This window comes from Dicentrarchus labrax, unplaced genomic scaffold, assembly GCF_905237075.1.
Source record: "Dicentrarchus labrax unplaced genomic scaffold, dlabrax2021, whole genome shotgun sequence".
NCBI lineage: Eukaryota > Metazoa > Chordata > Actinopteri > Moronidae > Dicentrarchus > Dicentrarchus labrax.
Window position 1 is genome coordinate 2,268,511 of NW_026136722.1, and position 13,581 is coordinate 2,282,091.

Sequence of the window (13,581 nt, forward strand, 5' to 3'; positions counted from 1 at the left end):
AAAAGCCATGTGCCCTATCTTTCTCTTGCAGTGAGATCCAGGATCCTGAAAGTGACACTCAAAATGCATCTTTTCCAGTGGTAGAAAAAGTATTACACTATTAAAATACTAGTATAGGTTCTGCAAGCAAAATGTTATCAAAGTAAATGTACAGAAGTAGTGGTATATAACCAGTCGGGTAGGTTATACATTATAGAAACTATGTTTTGTATAGAAAATTGTAATTTAAAAAGTAAAAGTAATATATAAGAGTAGAAGTGTAAAATAGCTTGAATTTGAAATACTCAAGTAAAGAACATCAAAAATGTACTTAAGCGCTGTACTTAAATGAATGTACGTGCTTTGCATCATTGATCTTTTCAATAGGAACCCCCCACCCCCCCCATCTCGTCTTGAAAGGTGGCGGTAAAAAGTTTGTAGTTTACTTATTCTCAGGAGGATCTGTGTTCCGTTTCTATGTGCTTGGGGTGGAGTGAGGTGAGGTGATGAGTGCTGTGTAGTATGGCGCCCTCTATCTGTGATCACTTAGCTTGAATTGGTTGTAATAGCTGTGATTTTAATGAAAGAAATGCTATTATATATCTGTCTCCTTGATTCCAGCTTCATCAAAGATATACTAAAAATATTTATATGCAACAACATTTTCTAAAATTTCCAACAACATGAAACACACAAACAACACTGGATGTTTCTGCAGGGTGCTGATAGTGCAGAGTAACCCAGGCTGAAGGTTAACTCCTCTCTCCGGTAGGAGCAGGACATCTGGGATTTTATAAATCTTGTCAGTGTGTTTATTAGTCCACATTATGGTCCGCCTGCTTTTATACGCCGGGGGCTTTTGGGGCTGTTGCTTGTTGATCCCCACATGAAAAGAATCACAATTAGTTTTAATGAGCCTGCCATGCGTAACATGAGAATAAAAGTCACAAGCTGAAGGGGTTTGCAAACTACAAGGCTCACTATAGAGCTGAGAATTTATGGTTTAGAGTGATTCAGTTGTCTGGGGATCATAATTATTAATTAATTGTGAATGTGCAAAGCTTGTCAGCACTGAATCATGATACAAGCTAGAAAAAGTGAAAGAGGGGAATATCAGAGAGCATTGTGTTTATTACAGGAGATCATCCGATTAAAAAGCTTTTGCAAATTTGATTGTTTTTTTAGCCTTGTAGACAAGCATCAAACTTCCTTTATTGCCGTTTAATGGACCATGGACCATTAAATAAATTACATGACCAGGTGAGAAACACACTATATAAACTCAAGTGTGCCTGAAATAACAAGTTTCATTAAAGCAAGCTATAGGCTAGAACCCCAAGTCACAACTTTTGATCCGAATCAGCACCTTTAGCTCCCTGATGCAGCTCCAGCAAACCGTTTCCATAAAGCAAAGTTAAATATTTGGCCCCATAATGTGTTTACCAGAGCGCAAAACTTGAGTACATGCTTTATGAGGGGGCCTTGGTTTACATCTTGCTGGATCAGTGACTGTACTGTGAGGTAAGTGGAGTAGATCAGCAGTGATGGATTGGTGCTGTTGGTCCCATTTGATTGATTGGGCCTGACTGCAGCTCTGAACTTGATTGATCATGTCTCGGCTCAGGGCACTAATACCAAAAGGGTTTTACAACTGTAGCATAATAGAGTGGAGATATTAACTGACTTGTTCTTTCTTTTTTTCTTTCTTCATTCCTTCCTTCTTTCCTTTCTACTCTACCTCTTCTTTTCTGTCTCCCTTTTCTCTCCCCCCCAGCCTGAGGAGTTGACCGATGTGTTGGAGATCAGTAACATCGTTTTCACCAGCATGTTTGTCCTGGAGATGGGCTTCATGCTGCTGGCCTTTGGCTTGTTTGGATACATCAGGAACCCATACAACATATTCGATAGCATCATTGTTATTATCAGGTAATCAATCCATTTTATTACAAAGCAAAAACCCAATGTAAAGACATGCCTCCAATCAATGCAGATTTCACAAACTAGACAACTGCTAAACCCAGATTTTGAGCCGCTCCCTTTTCTTATTTTTTTCTCCAGCTTGTCAGTCATTGGGTTTCAAGTGTCAAATGTTCACAGCCGCTGCATCTATCTTTACAATAGCTAAGATTGACACACTTGTTATGGATCACACAGGAGGAGCTTTGCTTGCTGCCACAGCAGATTCTTGTTCCTGTCATAGTCGAAGTTTGCTGTGTGGCTGTCACTGAGTTCTATAAAGCTCAGATTGGATCAGGGGACTTTTTGATATGCGAGGTTATGTTACTCGGTTTAATAGTGTTTTAATACAAATTTGGTTGTTTGTGGTTCTCAGTGTGTGGGAGATAATCGGTCAAGCAGACGGCGGGTTGTCAGTCCTGCGAACATTTCGACTGCTGCGGGTTCTGAAGCTGGTTCGCTTCCTGCCTGCCCTGAGGAGACAACTGGTGGTGCTGATGAAGACCATGGACAATGTGGCCACATTCTGCATGCTGCTGATGCTTTTCATCTTCACCTTCAGGTATGCACACACACCACATGCACAAACACACACACACACACACACACACACACACACACACACACACACACACACACAATGCATACGTTGAAATGATCATGACTGCATTCTTTTATTTTCTACAGTATACTGGGTATGCATCTGTTTGGCTGTAAATTCAGCCTTCAGACAGAGAATGGAGACACCATCCCCGACCGTAAAAACTTTGACTCTCTACTCTGGGCCATCGTCACTGTATTCCAGGTGAGTTTTCAACAGATTGACTCTTGCTTCTTCAGCTTTTTCTTAGTTTTCTTACTTTTCCAAGACTGTACTGATGCTGACTTAATATAAGATTTCACTCAGCTATACACATGTTATCAATAATAATTGCTTTATTAATTTTTGGTCTGTCTAACAGCAGGTTCAACTGCTTTTTGTATTCTTATTGATGATATAAAGCTTCTGATTTGTTCATGAAAATAGTTAATTATACACATTTTACCTTTTTATAAAGATAAATTGGGTGACAAAACATAGCAATGTCACGTCATCGTGACTTTCACAGTTTTTTTCAGTGAAAATGAAAATTGCAATCAAAAATGATCATTCCCATTAATCGTTAATCATAGCGCATCATAATATCTGTCAAAGTAATTGCAATATCACTTTTTTTTTTTTTTTTACCATATTCTGCAGCCCTAAATGAAACATGGTAATTAAGACTTGTTACAGTTGACAGGTGTTGCTTGTACGTAAACCTGTACAGCTTAACTATTAGGCTGCCAGTCATGCACGCGTCATCTGAAAAACGTTCCTGCAGTGAGACAGATATGTTACTTGCTTCTTTTCAAAACAAGAGCTCAGACATGGTTCTTATCACCACAGAGTGACGTACTGGCGTAGGTGGAAATGTATGATAGACAGACAAAAATGTCCATCCTTCACACAGTATATTTGTGGAAGCTAAGCTGGGCAGTTTGTTAGTGTACATTTTGTGTGTGCTTCTTGGCCATCCCAAATCAAAATGTAAAACTCTGATGTGTATGTGTGTAGTTGTGTGCGTGTAACTGCCAAGTCCTGCTCATTAGTCAAAAGCTGGGAAATGAGAAATTCTGCTTATCCACACCATACCTTTCACTATTATTTCTATTTTTTGCTCTCCTTATGTGGAGATATTGTTCAATCGCTCCAGATAGATTGTCCTCTTTTCTATACTGGATGCGTCAGCAGAAAGGTAGAACACAGAATGCAGTGGACTGTCTCCCTTCGATGTGTGTGTGTGTGTGTGTGTGTGTGTGTAGGAGTAAGATGCTGAAAAAGCATTTTACCCAGAACTGACTGTCATGTGAAGGCATTACACACACTATATACTTACTATAGTGTTCTGGGGAGTAGCTACAGTACACACAAATCTGTGCACACATGCATGTGTGCATTCATACAGACAGCACAGTGAATTCCCTTCCTGCCACAGCGTTTTATGAGTGGGTGGAGACGGAGTGAGCTTTCATGCTGCATCATGAACACCGTCCTACTTTTAAATGCTTTCATCCCTCACATTGATTTAGGCGAACACAAACACACACACACACTTACACACGCCCACATACACTTTGCACATCAACTCATAGTAATCCTATGTGTATGAAGTTGAAGTATTGTGGCAGGATGGCAATAAAAGTAGCTCACTACTGGGTTTTATAAAGCATGTTGAACCTGGATCGGCTAATATTGTTCCATTTCCTGTCCTGCCTTTCCATCTGTGTCTTTCTTCCTCTCTCTTTCTGTGTCTTCTTTTCTTTAACCTCAGAGCCTTTTCCTTCCTTTTCTCCAAGTCTTCATGTCTATGGACCTTTACTCTTTTTCTTGTTTTTCAAATCTACATCTCTAAACGTGACCTCCATCCTTGTCTATTTTCGCCTCCACCCATCTCTTCCCCTCCACTCCTTCCTTATTTATGCCTAAATCTGTCTGTGTTTCATTCAATCTTTAGATTCTTACACAGGAGGACTGGAATGTGGTGTTGTATAATGGCATGGCCTCCACCTCTCCATGGGCGGCTCTCTACTTTGTTGCTCTCATGACATTTGGCAACTATGTGCTCTTCAATTTACTTGTGGCCATCTTGGTTGAGGGCTTCCAGGCTGAGGTGAGAACAACTGTTTTTATACAATATTTAATTAGTGCCTTTTAATTAATGATAATTATTAAACTTTATAGTGCTGAATGCAGAATATGAATAAAAAAAGACTTCTTTTATTGTCTTATTTTTAATTTTTTCTTTCAAATAAAGTGTTCTTTGAGATACAGGGCTCTAGGTTTTGTGGTTGTACTGCGCAAAGCATGTTCTAACCTTTTTGGTACTTCGGGGAGGGACTGTAGTGGCGCAGTGCAATTCGGCTGTCAAGATTCACAGTGTTTGGATCTATCACCGCGTCCCGGCTGGCATCTGGTCAACACTGCATATGGTGCACTCATTTATTGTGCTTTAGTCATCACACAAGTTGATGAAAGCACTCCCTCATAGACTTTTCCAAAATTACAATAAACAAAGCTCTCCAAAACTCATCATTTGTGTTTAGTTATACATTCTCCAGCTGGTAGACACATGTAACTGCACATCATTTTTTTTATTACAATTTGGGCACTAATGCCAGGGGAACAGAGTAAAGATGTCTAATTTGTAACAGCATCTCTCATGCACAACTGTGTGAACGCCGCATGAGGGCCTTCTCTTGCTGTTAATTAACTCCCAATGGAGCAGGTTCGGACTCTCAATTACCAAACTGTCACAATCATGCAAGGCACCACTGCTTTTTAAAGGGGACGAGAGAATGAAGATTATAACCAGTCCCGAACACGCCCATTGATTATTTTAGACCATCAATTCTTCTCCATCCAACCCTGTTATCATGTGCACCCCAAGAGCACAGTGAGCCTTCAACCACAAAAATATTCTCTGTGCAGTAAATGCAGCGTGCTGATGTGCTTGCACTCTGTGCCGTAATTGGAAAAAAAGGGAAATAAATATAGAAAAAAAAATGCTTATTTGCATGTGTGTTGTAGGGCGATGCTAATCGGTCGGAGTCAGATGATGAGAAGAAATCAGACAACTTTGAGGAGGACGAGAAGGTTGAGCAGCTCAGAGACACTGGTAGGTTAAATGACCTTCAGTTCAAATTGTGTGAATAAATAACTAAATGAGTAAATGATAATAACGACTTTATTTCTCCTCCACAGAGCTAAAAATGTACTCTCTCATGATGACAGCCAACGGTCACGTTGACCCTCGTGGCTCGATGGCTCCTCCTATAATCATGCGCACTGCAGCCACACCCATGCCCACTCCGAAGAGCTCTCTGGGACCTGAGTCCATCCTTGGAGAGGAGCTCATATACAGAGAGGGTGTGCCTCAATATGGCGAAGGGGGACTGGGCTTCTGTGAGGCAGGAACTGGTCATACAGAGTCTCGCCGTGGAAGCTCCACCTCCATGGAACCCTTAGCCTATGACCAGCATTCCCTGGTGAGTTATATCAAACACTTTATCATACGAAAGGGATCCTAAAACTGTCCATTCACAAACCAGCAAGTAGTCATTAATAAATGCAGGTGCCATAAACAGTATATTTAAGGTATTTTAATAATATGCACAGTGTGAGAAGTGTAACATTCCAAAATGAACTTCTATTAGAAAAGTTAAAGGTTAAGTTAGGAAAGATTTACTATAAGAAGGAGGCAAATACAAAGCTTGGATATAACGCATATGAGACAATAAACAGACCCAGTGGTCCCAAATGGAGGACCACAAAGGGCCTGAAGAACCAATGACTCATTTCCCAGGAGGTAACATTGGAGTTAATCACAGGCTTTAAATGTTTCAATCTACGGGTGACCCAGAAATCAGTCAGATCCGCTACCATGAAGGACTTCTTAATTCCCTAAATTCTGCTCAGAGGACTGAGAAGCAGCACATTTCACAGTCCTATTTTTAAACGACTTTTTATCATATTTTTTTGAGTAGTAATCCAAATTTTGCAGCTTCACCATACCATATTAATTCAGTTTCCAGTCTACATAACTGTCTATAGTGGGACGCCCAATGCAAAGCAAGCTAAGGCAGTTTTATTTATAGAGTAGGCCTATGTTTAAGACACAGAGATAGAGTCAAGGTGCTAAATCCCAGGTAGAGTTTATTCTACAAGGAAATCATGGATGCCTGAAGCAATATCTGGTAATATATAGACAATCATTAGTTGGTGTTAGCTCAGAGGGAAGGAACGATCTTTTGAACCTGAAATATTCAATGAAGGTGAGCATATGGGCATAACATTTTATCCTGTAGTCAACTAGCATGTGAATAGTAAGAACATTTTGGAATTATGGAAAATAACTCCACCCCTGGGGAAAATATCTCAAGACAGAAGCCCTTTGTCTCTGATTCTAGGAACAATCCTGAAACTTTCTATCAAACTCACATCATCATAATATCATCACTAACTTTTGATAATTACTTTTTTACCATCGCCAGGTAGCACTTTCGAAGCAACTCTTGCACAGACACACATACTGTCATAGCCTTACACTTTGCTCTCCCTCTGTTTCCTGTCTCTGAAGAGCCTCTCAAGTCCCGGACGGCGCTCCCCTCTTCCTCCCCGCTCATGGGGAAGCCGACGCTCCAGCTGGAACAGCCTGGGAAGGGCGCCGAGCCTCAAAAGGCGAGACACGAGCGGGGAGAGAGAGAGCCTGTTGTCTGGGGAGGGTGGGGAAGAGGAAGATAGTGGTGAGGACAGGGACGAGGCCGGGGGGAACAACAGACTACGGCCGGAGACCCTGGAGCTGCTGCAGGCGTCCACGCTCTGCCCTTCCATAGTGATGGAGTATGGCGACTGTAACGGGAGGACCCAGACCTATGATCCGAACGTGAACTCTGACCCCAAGGACGACTCCTCGCCTGAGGACGACATGGATGATGACGTAAGTTGTCATGAGTCGTAACTTTCAAAATAACCTGAGAGAGAAATTGGGTAGGGTTTTATAAGCCTGGTGACACGTTTGCTAAGCATTTGAGCCTCCGTGGTTTAGCTCTCTTGTGTACATTCTTAATCTCCTAATCTGCCCTCTGTGACTCTGTTTACACAGTTTATTTCACTTTTTTCTCTTTTTTCTCTTTTTTGTACTTAGCCAATTTGTTTTTGTTTTCTTTGCCCTTTTTCCTCTTGTGTTCACACTGCAAGACCTAGAGAGACACTAATTGTCATGCTGTAATTGATTTGCTAGGGCCAGTAATTGTTTTCTCAGTGGGTACAAAACAACTGGTGTATGTGCAGTCAGTGTGGTTGTACATTAAGAGTGTTTGAAGTGGAGAAGGGTGTACTTCACGGTGGTTTTGGATGACCTCTGCTGCGACGGTCTTGATGGTTTTATTGCCTTCCAGTTGAGTTTATACAGCCATGAAATTCTCCAGAACAAAAGGCCTCTCCCTGGACACACTGAATATGGGAGGCAAAACAGACCCTCTACCAGTGTATGCACGTACGTGGATGTGTGTGTTGCATGTGCACAAGCAAGAGCATGCATCGGTGTGTGCGTGTGACATGCCAGCTGAGACGTGTATATCCACGTGGTTCTCCATGTGTGTCTATGTCAAGGATTATGGATTTCAGCAACAAGGATATCCATGAGCAGCAGGTTCTTTTTATCCAGTTTAAACACACACTCACACTTGGACACTCACATACACACACACACACACACACGGAAAGACACGCAGGGATGCGCACACAATCGCACCAGCGGCAGTCTGCCAAATAAGCGATGTTTGAGAGGCTTGACTTTGGGCTGTTTTTAATTAGAATCCTGAAGTACAGAAGCTGCACACCTAAGCTCTCTAATGTTTGTTTTATTAGAAACTTTAATGAGTTTCACAAACACTTTCTACTAGCTAAGCTGGGAGTCTGCCTGTTGTGGTCCAGTTACCACCATCTCTACTTATGCAAGAAAACGCTTGTTTATTGTGCCCCCATAGATTTAAAGTGCTAACATCAGCAACTCTGTGGAAACTCAGATTAAACTAAGTATTGTTTTTGAACGCTTTTTGTGGTGTTATTGTTAATTGGGAAAGTAAATTTCTCATAGTACGGCTGTTGTTTTAAATGCAAAATGCATTTGATAATATTTAATAAAATCTGTTTTTAAAAATAGGGAAACACATGTACTCCACACAGCTGAGGCTTCCATATTGTGTATGTAATATCTAAGTAGTTTTTAAAAAGGTGTTTAACACTAGAACCGCCAGCCTAAAATGGGTAAAAATGACCCATTACACAGTAATACTGTGTTTTACCTCGAGTAGACCAATGACAGCATGATTATGATGGTAATGACTGTAGCTTTGGTGCTGATGGTGTAATAAAGGTAATGATTTCACCGCTGACAATAAAAATGTTGGTAACAATATATATTGATGATTTCCACAGTTGCCATTGGCGATAATGTGCATGTTTGATCTCTCACCTCTGCAGAGTTCTATGTGCCACTGGATCAAAAAACGGCTCCGTAACATGAAACCCCACTGGTGCAAAGAGCATGAAGACTGGACGCTGTATTTGTTCTCTCCAGACAACATGTGAGTCTCACACACACACACACACATACACACACACACACATATGCACACATATATTTAAAATGTCAACATTAATCTGTATGGTTCTAGTTTCAGTTGGATTTCTTACTCCCTCTTTCCTCTTTTTTACATAATTATCGTGGTTCCCCTTTCCCATTTATCTTTCTTATCTTTACTGCTTTCTCACCACTAATTGTTTGGTCAATACCTTTAACCAACCGTAGACATGTAATAGATGACTCTGCGCTTTTGTGTGTTTAGGTGCCGTGTGTGGTGCCAAAGTGTGATCTCTCACAAATTGTTCGACCATGTGGTTCTGGTTTTCATCTTCCTCAACTGCATCACCATTGCCCTGGAAAGACCTGATATACAGCCTCACAGCACGGTAAGACAGACAGACACACACGCACACACGCACACACACACACACACACACACACACACACACACACACACACACACACACACACACACACACACACACCCTTACTGTACAAGGTGTCTAAATGCTTTTCAGTCTTAAAACACTTCCTTATTCCTGAATGCAACTTTCTACACTGAAGTGGAGTTATTTACAGGTAAATATAAAACAGTAAACCCAAAACAGAATCTTTTATTCAGTTGTAACCAGTGGATTCAGTTATTTCATAATTTACTGAGCTTTCAAATGAATACCTGCTTTTATAGGCTCACCATGTGAAACTGTTTTGGTTGCCTGAAAGATCTTTTTGTCCTGTCCATTTCACAGAAATATCTAGAGAAACCTTTCACTGATTTACACTGGTTACTTAGTGCTGAAATGTGAAACAAGACCCAATAGAAAAGTTCCCTGCACATAAAACTGACTGGAGGCTTTTGGGGCTGATTTACCTCAGTGGGCAAACTGTAGGCACACAGATACAATACATGACTCCCTTAAAATAACAGGCTAATTGTATAAAGCAGCTGGTACTTGCTCCGTTTAGAGAGAACATGTTCTGTTATGAATACAAAATGTCTAGTACGCAACAGTTACATTTATATATATATATATATATATATATATATATATATATATATATATATATACATATATATTCTTGTTTCACTCTCTTCTTTAGGAGCGAGTGTTTCTGAGTGTGTCCAACTACGTTTTCACTGTGATCTTCCTGGCAGAGATGGCCATTAAGGTAAACATCACAGTTTTATTTCCATCAGTGTGGTGAATCATCCAGAGCTTTTACTGCTGTTGAGAGTTTACAGCGGTTTATGATTGCATGGGAAAAAGGTATATTGAATCTAAAATGTGGTTTATTTTTAACTTAGATAGATAGATAGATAGATAGATAGATAGATAGATAGATAGATAGATAGATAGATAGATAGATAGATAGATAGATAGATACTTTATTTATCCCGAGGGAAATTCAAGTATCCAGTAGCATACAAAACAAAACATATTCAATACATTAAACGTACATTAAACTAAAAATAAAAATAAAATATAATAAACTTATAACACAGTAGCTACAGGAAACAGTGCAAACAGTAAACACTGCAAATGGAGTGGAGTGCAATGGAGTGCAAATGGAGGTAGAAATTGTCCATTATCTATTGTTTATTGTCCTCCCTGCCTTGACTAAGAGCTGTTGTACAGTCTGATGGCCAGGGGGACGAAAGAGTTTTGGAGTCTGTTGGTGGAGCTCGATTGGGACAGCAGTCTGCCACTGACACACTCCTCTGCGTTGTCCACTATGGACTTATAGTACTTAACTTATAGTATAATTATTTTAGGAATTGTGCATGACTGATATTAGGGAAACACTGGTTTATAGTATGCGCTAAGTAAATGTTTTTAATGTTAATTCTGCATCAGTAACTCTGTAGTTATAGCTTAAGTTATGTTTTGATAATTTCGGGTTGGATTCGACAGGTTGTAGCTCTCGGTTTCTGCTTTGGGAAGCAGACCTACCTCCAGTCCAGCTGGAACGTTCTGGATGGTTTGTTGGTGTTTGTGTCTCTGGTCGATATTCTGGTCTCTCTGGCCTATACTGGCGGAAACAGGATCCTGGGGATCCTCAGAGTCCTACGCCTGTTACGGACACTACGCCCACTAAGGTACATAGAGTATTTGTGTGTGTGTGTGTGTGTGTGTGTGTGTGTGTGTGTGTGTGTGTGTGTGTGTGTGTGTAGGTGTTGGTTATTAGTTTCTGTGGAGACATATATACTGTATGTCTGTATGTAAGCACCACACATACAGGAAGCATCCCATCTTATTTCATATTTCTATTGCTTGTATTTGTGTCTGTAGTAGACTGGACTATATGTGCTCGTACTAACAAACTCTGTCTTCCAGGGTGATCAGCCGAGCCCCAGGACTAAAGCTGGTTGTGGAGACACTCATCACCTCTCTCAGACCCATTGGGAATATTGTCCTTATCTGCTGCGCCTTCTTTATCGTCTTTGGCATCTTGGGAGTGCAGGTAATTTGCATTCACACTGCGTAACACACACAAACTGGTGCTCGCTTTAAACAAGTCACAATTTCATTACATGTAGGAAAGGATTCAATGCACACGCTGCACTGATGATACTCAAAGCAGTATTTGCAGTCATTTGCTTTTTCTAAGCTTGAGGACAAAGCCTTTTACCCTTCGTAGCTTAAATGTCAGTCTTGTTGAGCGGCTGCATCTGTGATTGTTTCTTGAGGGGGGATGTGTCTTGCACATACAAAAGACAGTTTGCTTTTGTTGCTAAAGAGCGTGAGTTTTGAAAGAATGACAATTAGATTAAGTGTGAAAAGGGACAACATGACCCCCAGGTCAGCTTTTAGCTCTGATAAGAATGTGCTCCATGAAACGTCCTTTTATTCCTGGCATTAATAGTCTGTTGTTTAAAAAGCCCCAAGCTCCAGTGCAATCGAGATAATGTGTAAATGGCAGCCAAATAGCCCCGCAGACCTCGCTCTCTATCTCTGCCTCTCTCTCTCTGTCTCTCTAGCTGTTCAAAGGGAAGTTCTACCACTGTGAGGGTCTGGACACCAAAAACATCACCAACAAGTCTGACTGTCTGCAGGCCAGCTACCGCTGGATACGAAGGAAGTACAACTTTGACAACCTTATTCAGGTGCGAATTAATGGACCGAGGGTAAGAAAGGGGAGGAGTGGGATGTAGGGAAGGAGATTAGTGTCCAGGCAAACACAATCTAAGAAAAAACATTAGCTAGCAGAACACTACTAATAAAAAGTTTGTTTTGCCTCATTTAAAGTAATTCAAGAGTCAGAGCAGCAGTAAACTTTGTATTGATTGCGGTAAATACATTAGTGGCTTAGGCTCCTCGAAGGGGTCTATGGTGACAGGAGTGGTACAGTATGAAACAGAAAATAAAATACAGTAGGAAATGTGTGTTTTTATGTATAAAATGTTCATCCACCTATAAGGTGATATATACACACATATATCACTTTAAGAATGTGATTATTTACTTTACATTTAGACAATTTGAAAAATCACTGTTCCTTACTGTATTTTATAAAAAGTAAAAAGTCATATTATAATTAGAAGCATTATTTTCAAACCAATATCAAATCTACTATCAAGACTAAATATAATATCTATTTTGTACTGTCAGCCGCTGATTATCATTGGGAGGGATACTTACAGGCTAACATTGCACAAGATGCTATGTTCATACTGTGACCAGTCTCCTAGTGTAATAATATTAGGACCAGGAAAATTCCTGTGTTTTGACTTATTTTTCTGTGTTTCCCTTCTAGGCTCTGATGTCTTTGTTTGTGCTGTCCTGTAAGGATGGCTGGGTCAACATCATGTATGACGGGCTGGATGCGGTGGGAGTGGACCAACAGGTAATGATGTGAGGAATGTACCGAGCCATCCCGAACTGGTTTCAAACAGTTGTGCATGGCTCGGTATGAGCTACATGAAGCCTGATCCATTTCCAATCATGGGTGTACTGTGGCCTTTTTTACTGTGTATAGATAATGCATGTTATGGAACATTGTAATCTCTATTGGAAGCTTAGACATCAGCGTGTGCAAATACCTGCCTTAAAAGTTGCCTTAGTGGTAGAATTGTCAAACACACATTGAGTTAAAATGCCACAGAGCGGGAGTGAACAATCAAATTAATGTTTAAGAATGAGCAAAGTTAAATGACAGTGGGGCTTTATAACAGATTCCAAGCAAAAGCAAGGCTTGAAAGAGAAGATTAGAGCAGGAACTTCAAAGCTTCGAGTTGATGAGGCTCTCCTCAGATCCAGGACTGCCTGTGGTGTAATGTGCTGAAAGTCAAATTTGCATAATAAATCAAGTGTCTAGAAATTTTTAATTGTGATATCATCAAGACAATGAAAATATCCTTTTGAATTCTGGAAAGTTGACACAAAGTTATCCAAGTATTTTCAGAGAATTCACATTGTTCTACTTACTGTATGTGATTACAGACTGTGAAGCATTGCACTGGCAGCTTGGCATTCGG

At 40.5% G+C, this 13,581-nt stretch overlaps 1 protein-coding gene across 4 annotated transcripts in view; it reads left to right on the forward strand.

Moving 5' to 3' along the window:
• Window positions 1–13,581, forward strand: part of cacna1ha (calcium channel, voltage-dependent, T type, alpha 1H subunit a) — a 114,744-nt gene that overhangs the window by 83,343 nt on the left and 17,820 nt on the right. For all 4 annotated transcript variants that reach the window (XM_051387860.1, XM_051387857.1, XM_051387858.1 and 1 more), the window contains exons 13-26: window positions 1,754–1,905; window positions 2,312–2,497; window positions 2,623–2,740; window positions 4,473–4,628; window positions 5,546–5,633; window positions 5,720–6,003; window positions 7,095–7,454; window positions 9,002–9,105; window positions 9,367–9,490; window positions 10,206–10,274; window positions 11,018–11,202; window positions 11,441–11,567; window positions 12,085–12,210; window positions 12,861–12,950. In XM_051387860.1, the coding sequence (XP_051243820.1) occupies window positions 1,754–1,905; window positions 2,312–2,497; window positions 2,623–2,740; window positions 4,473–4,628; window positions 5,546–5,633; window positions 5,720–6,003; window positions 7,095–7,454; window positions 9,002–9,105; window positions 9,367–9,490; window positions 10,206–10,274; window positions 11,018–11,202; window positions 11,441–11,567; window positions 12,085–12,210; window positions 12,861–12,950 (2,169 nt within the window). The remainder of the gene's footprint in view (window positions 1–1,753; window positions 1,906–2,311; window positions 2,498–2,622; window positions 2,741–4,472; window positions 4,629–5,545; window positions 5,634–5,719; window positions 6,004–7,094; window positions 7,455–9,001; window positions 9,106–9,366; window positions 9,491–10,205; window positions 10,275–11,017; window positions 11,203–11,440; window positions 11,568–12,084; window positions 12,211–12,860; window positions 12,951–13,581) is intronic.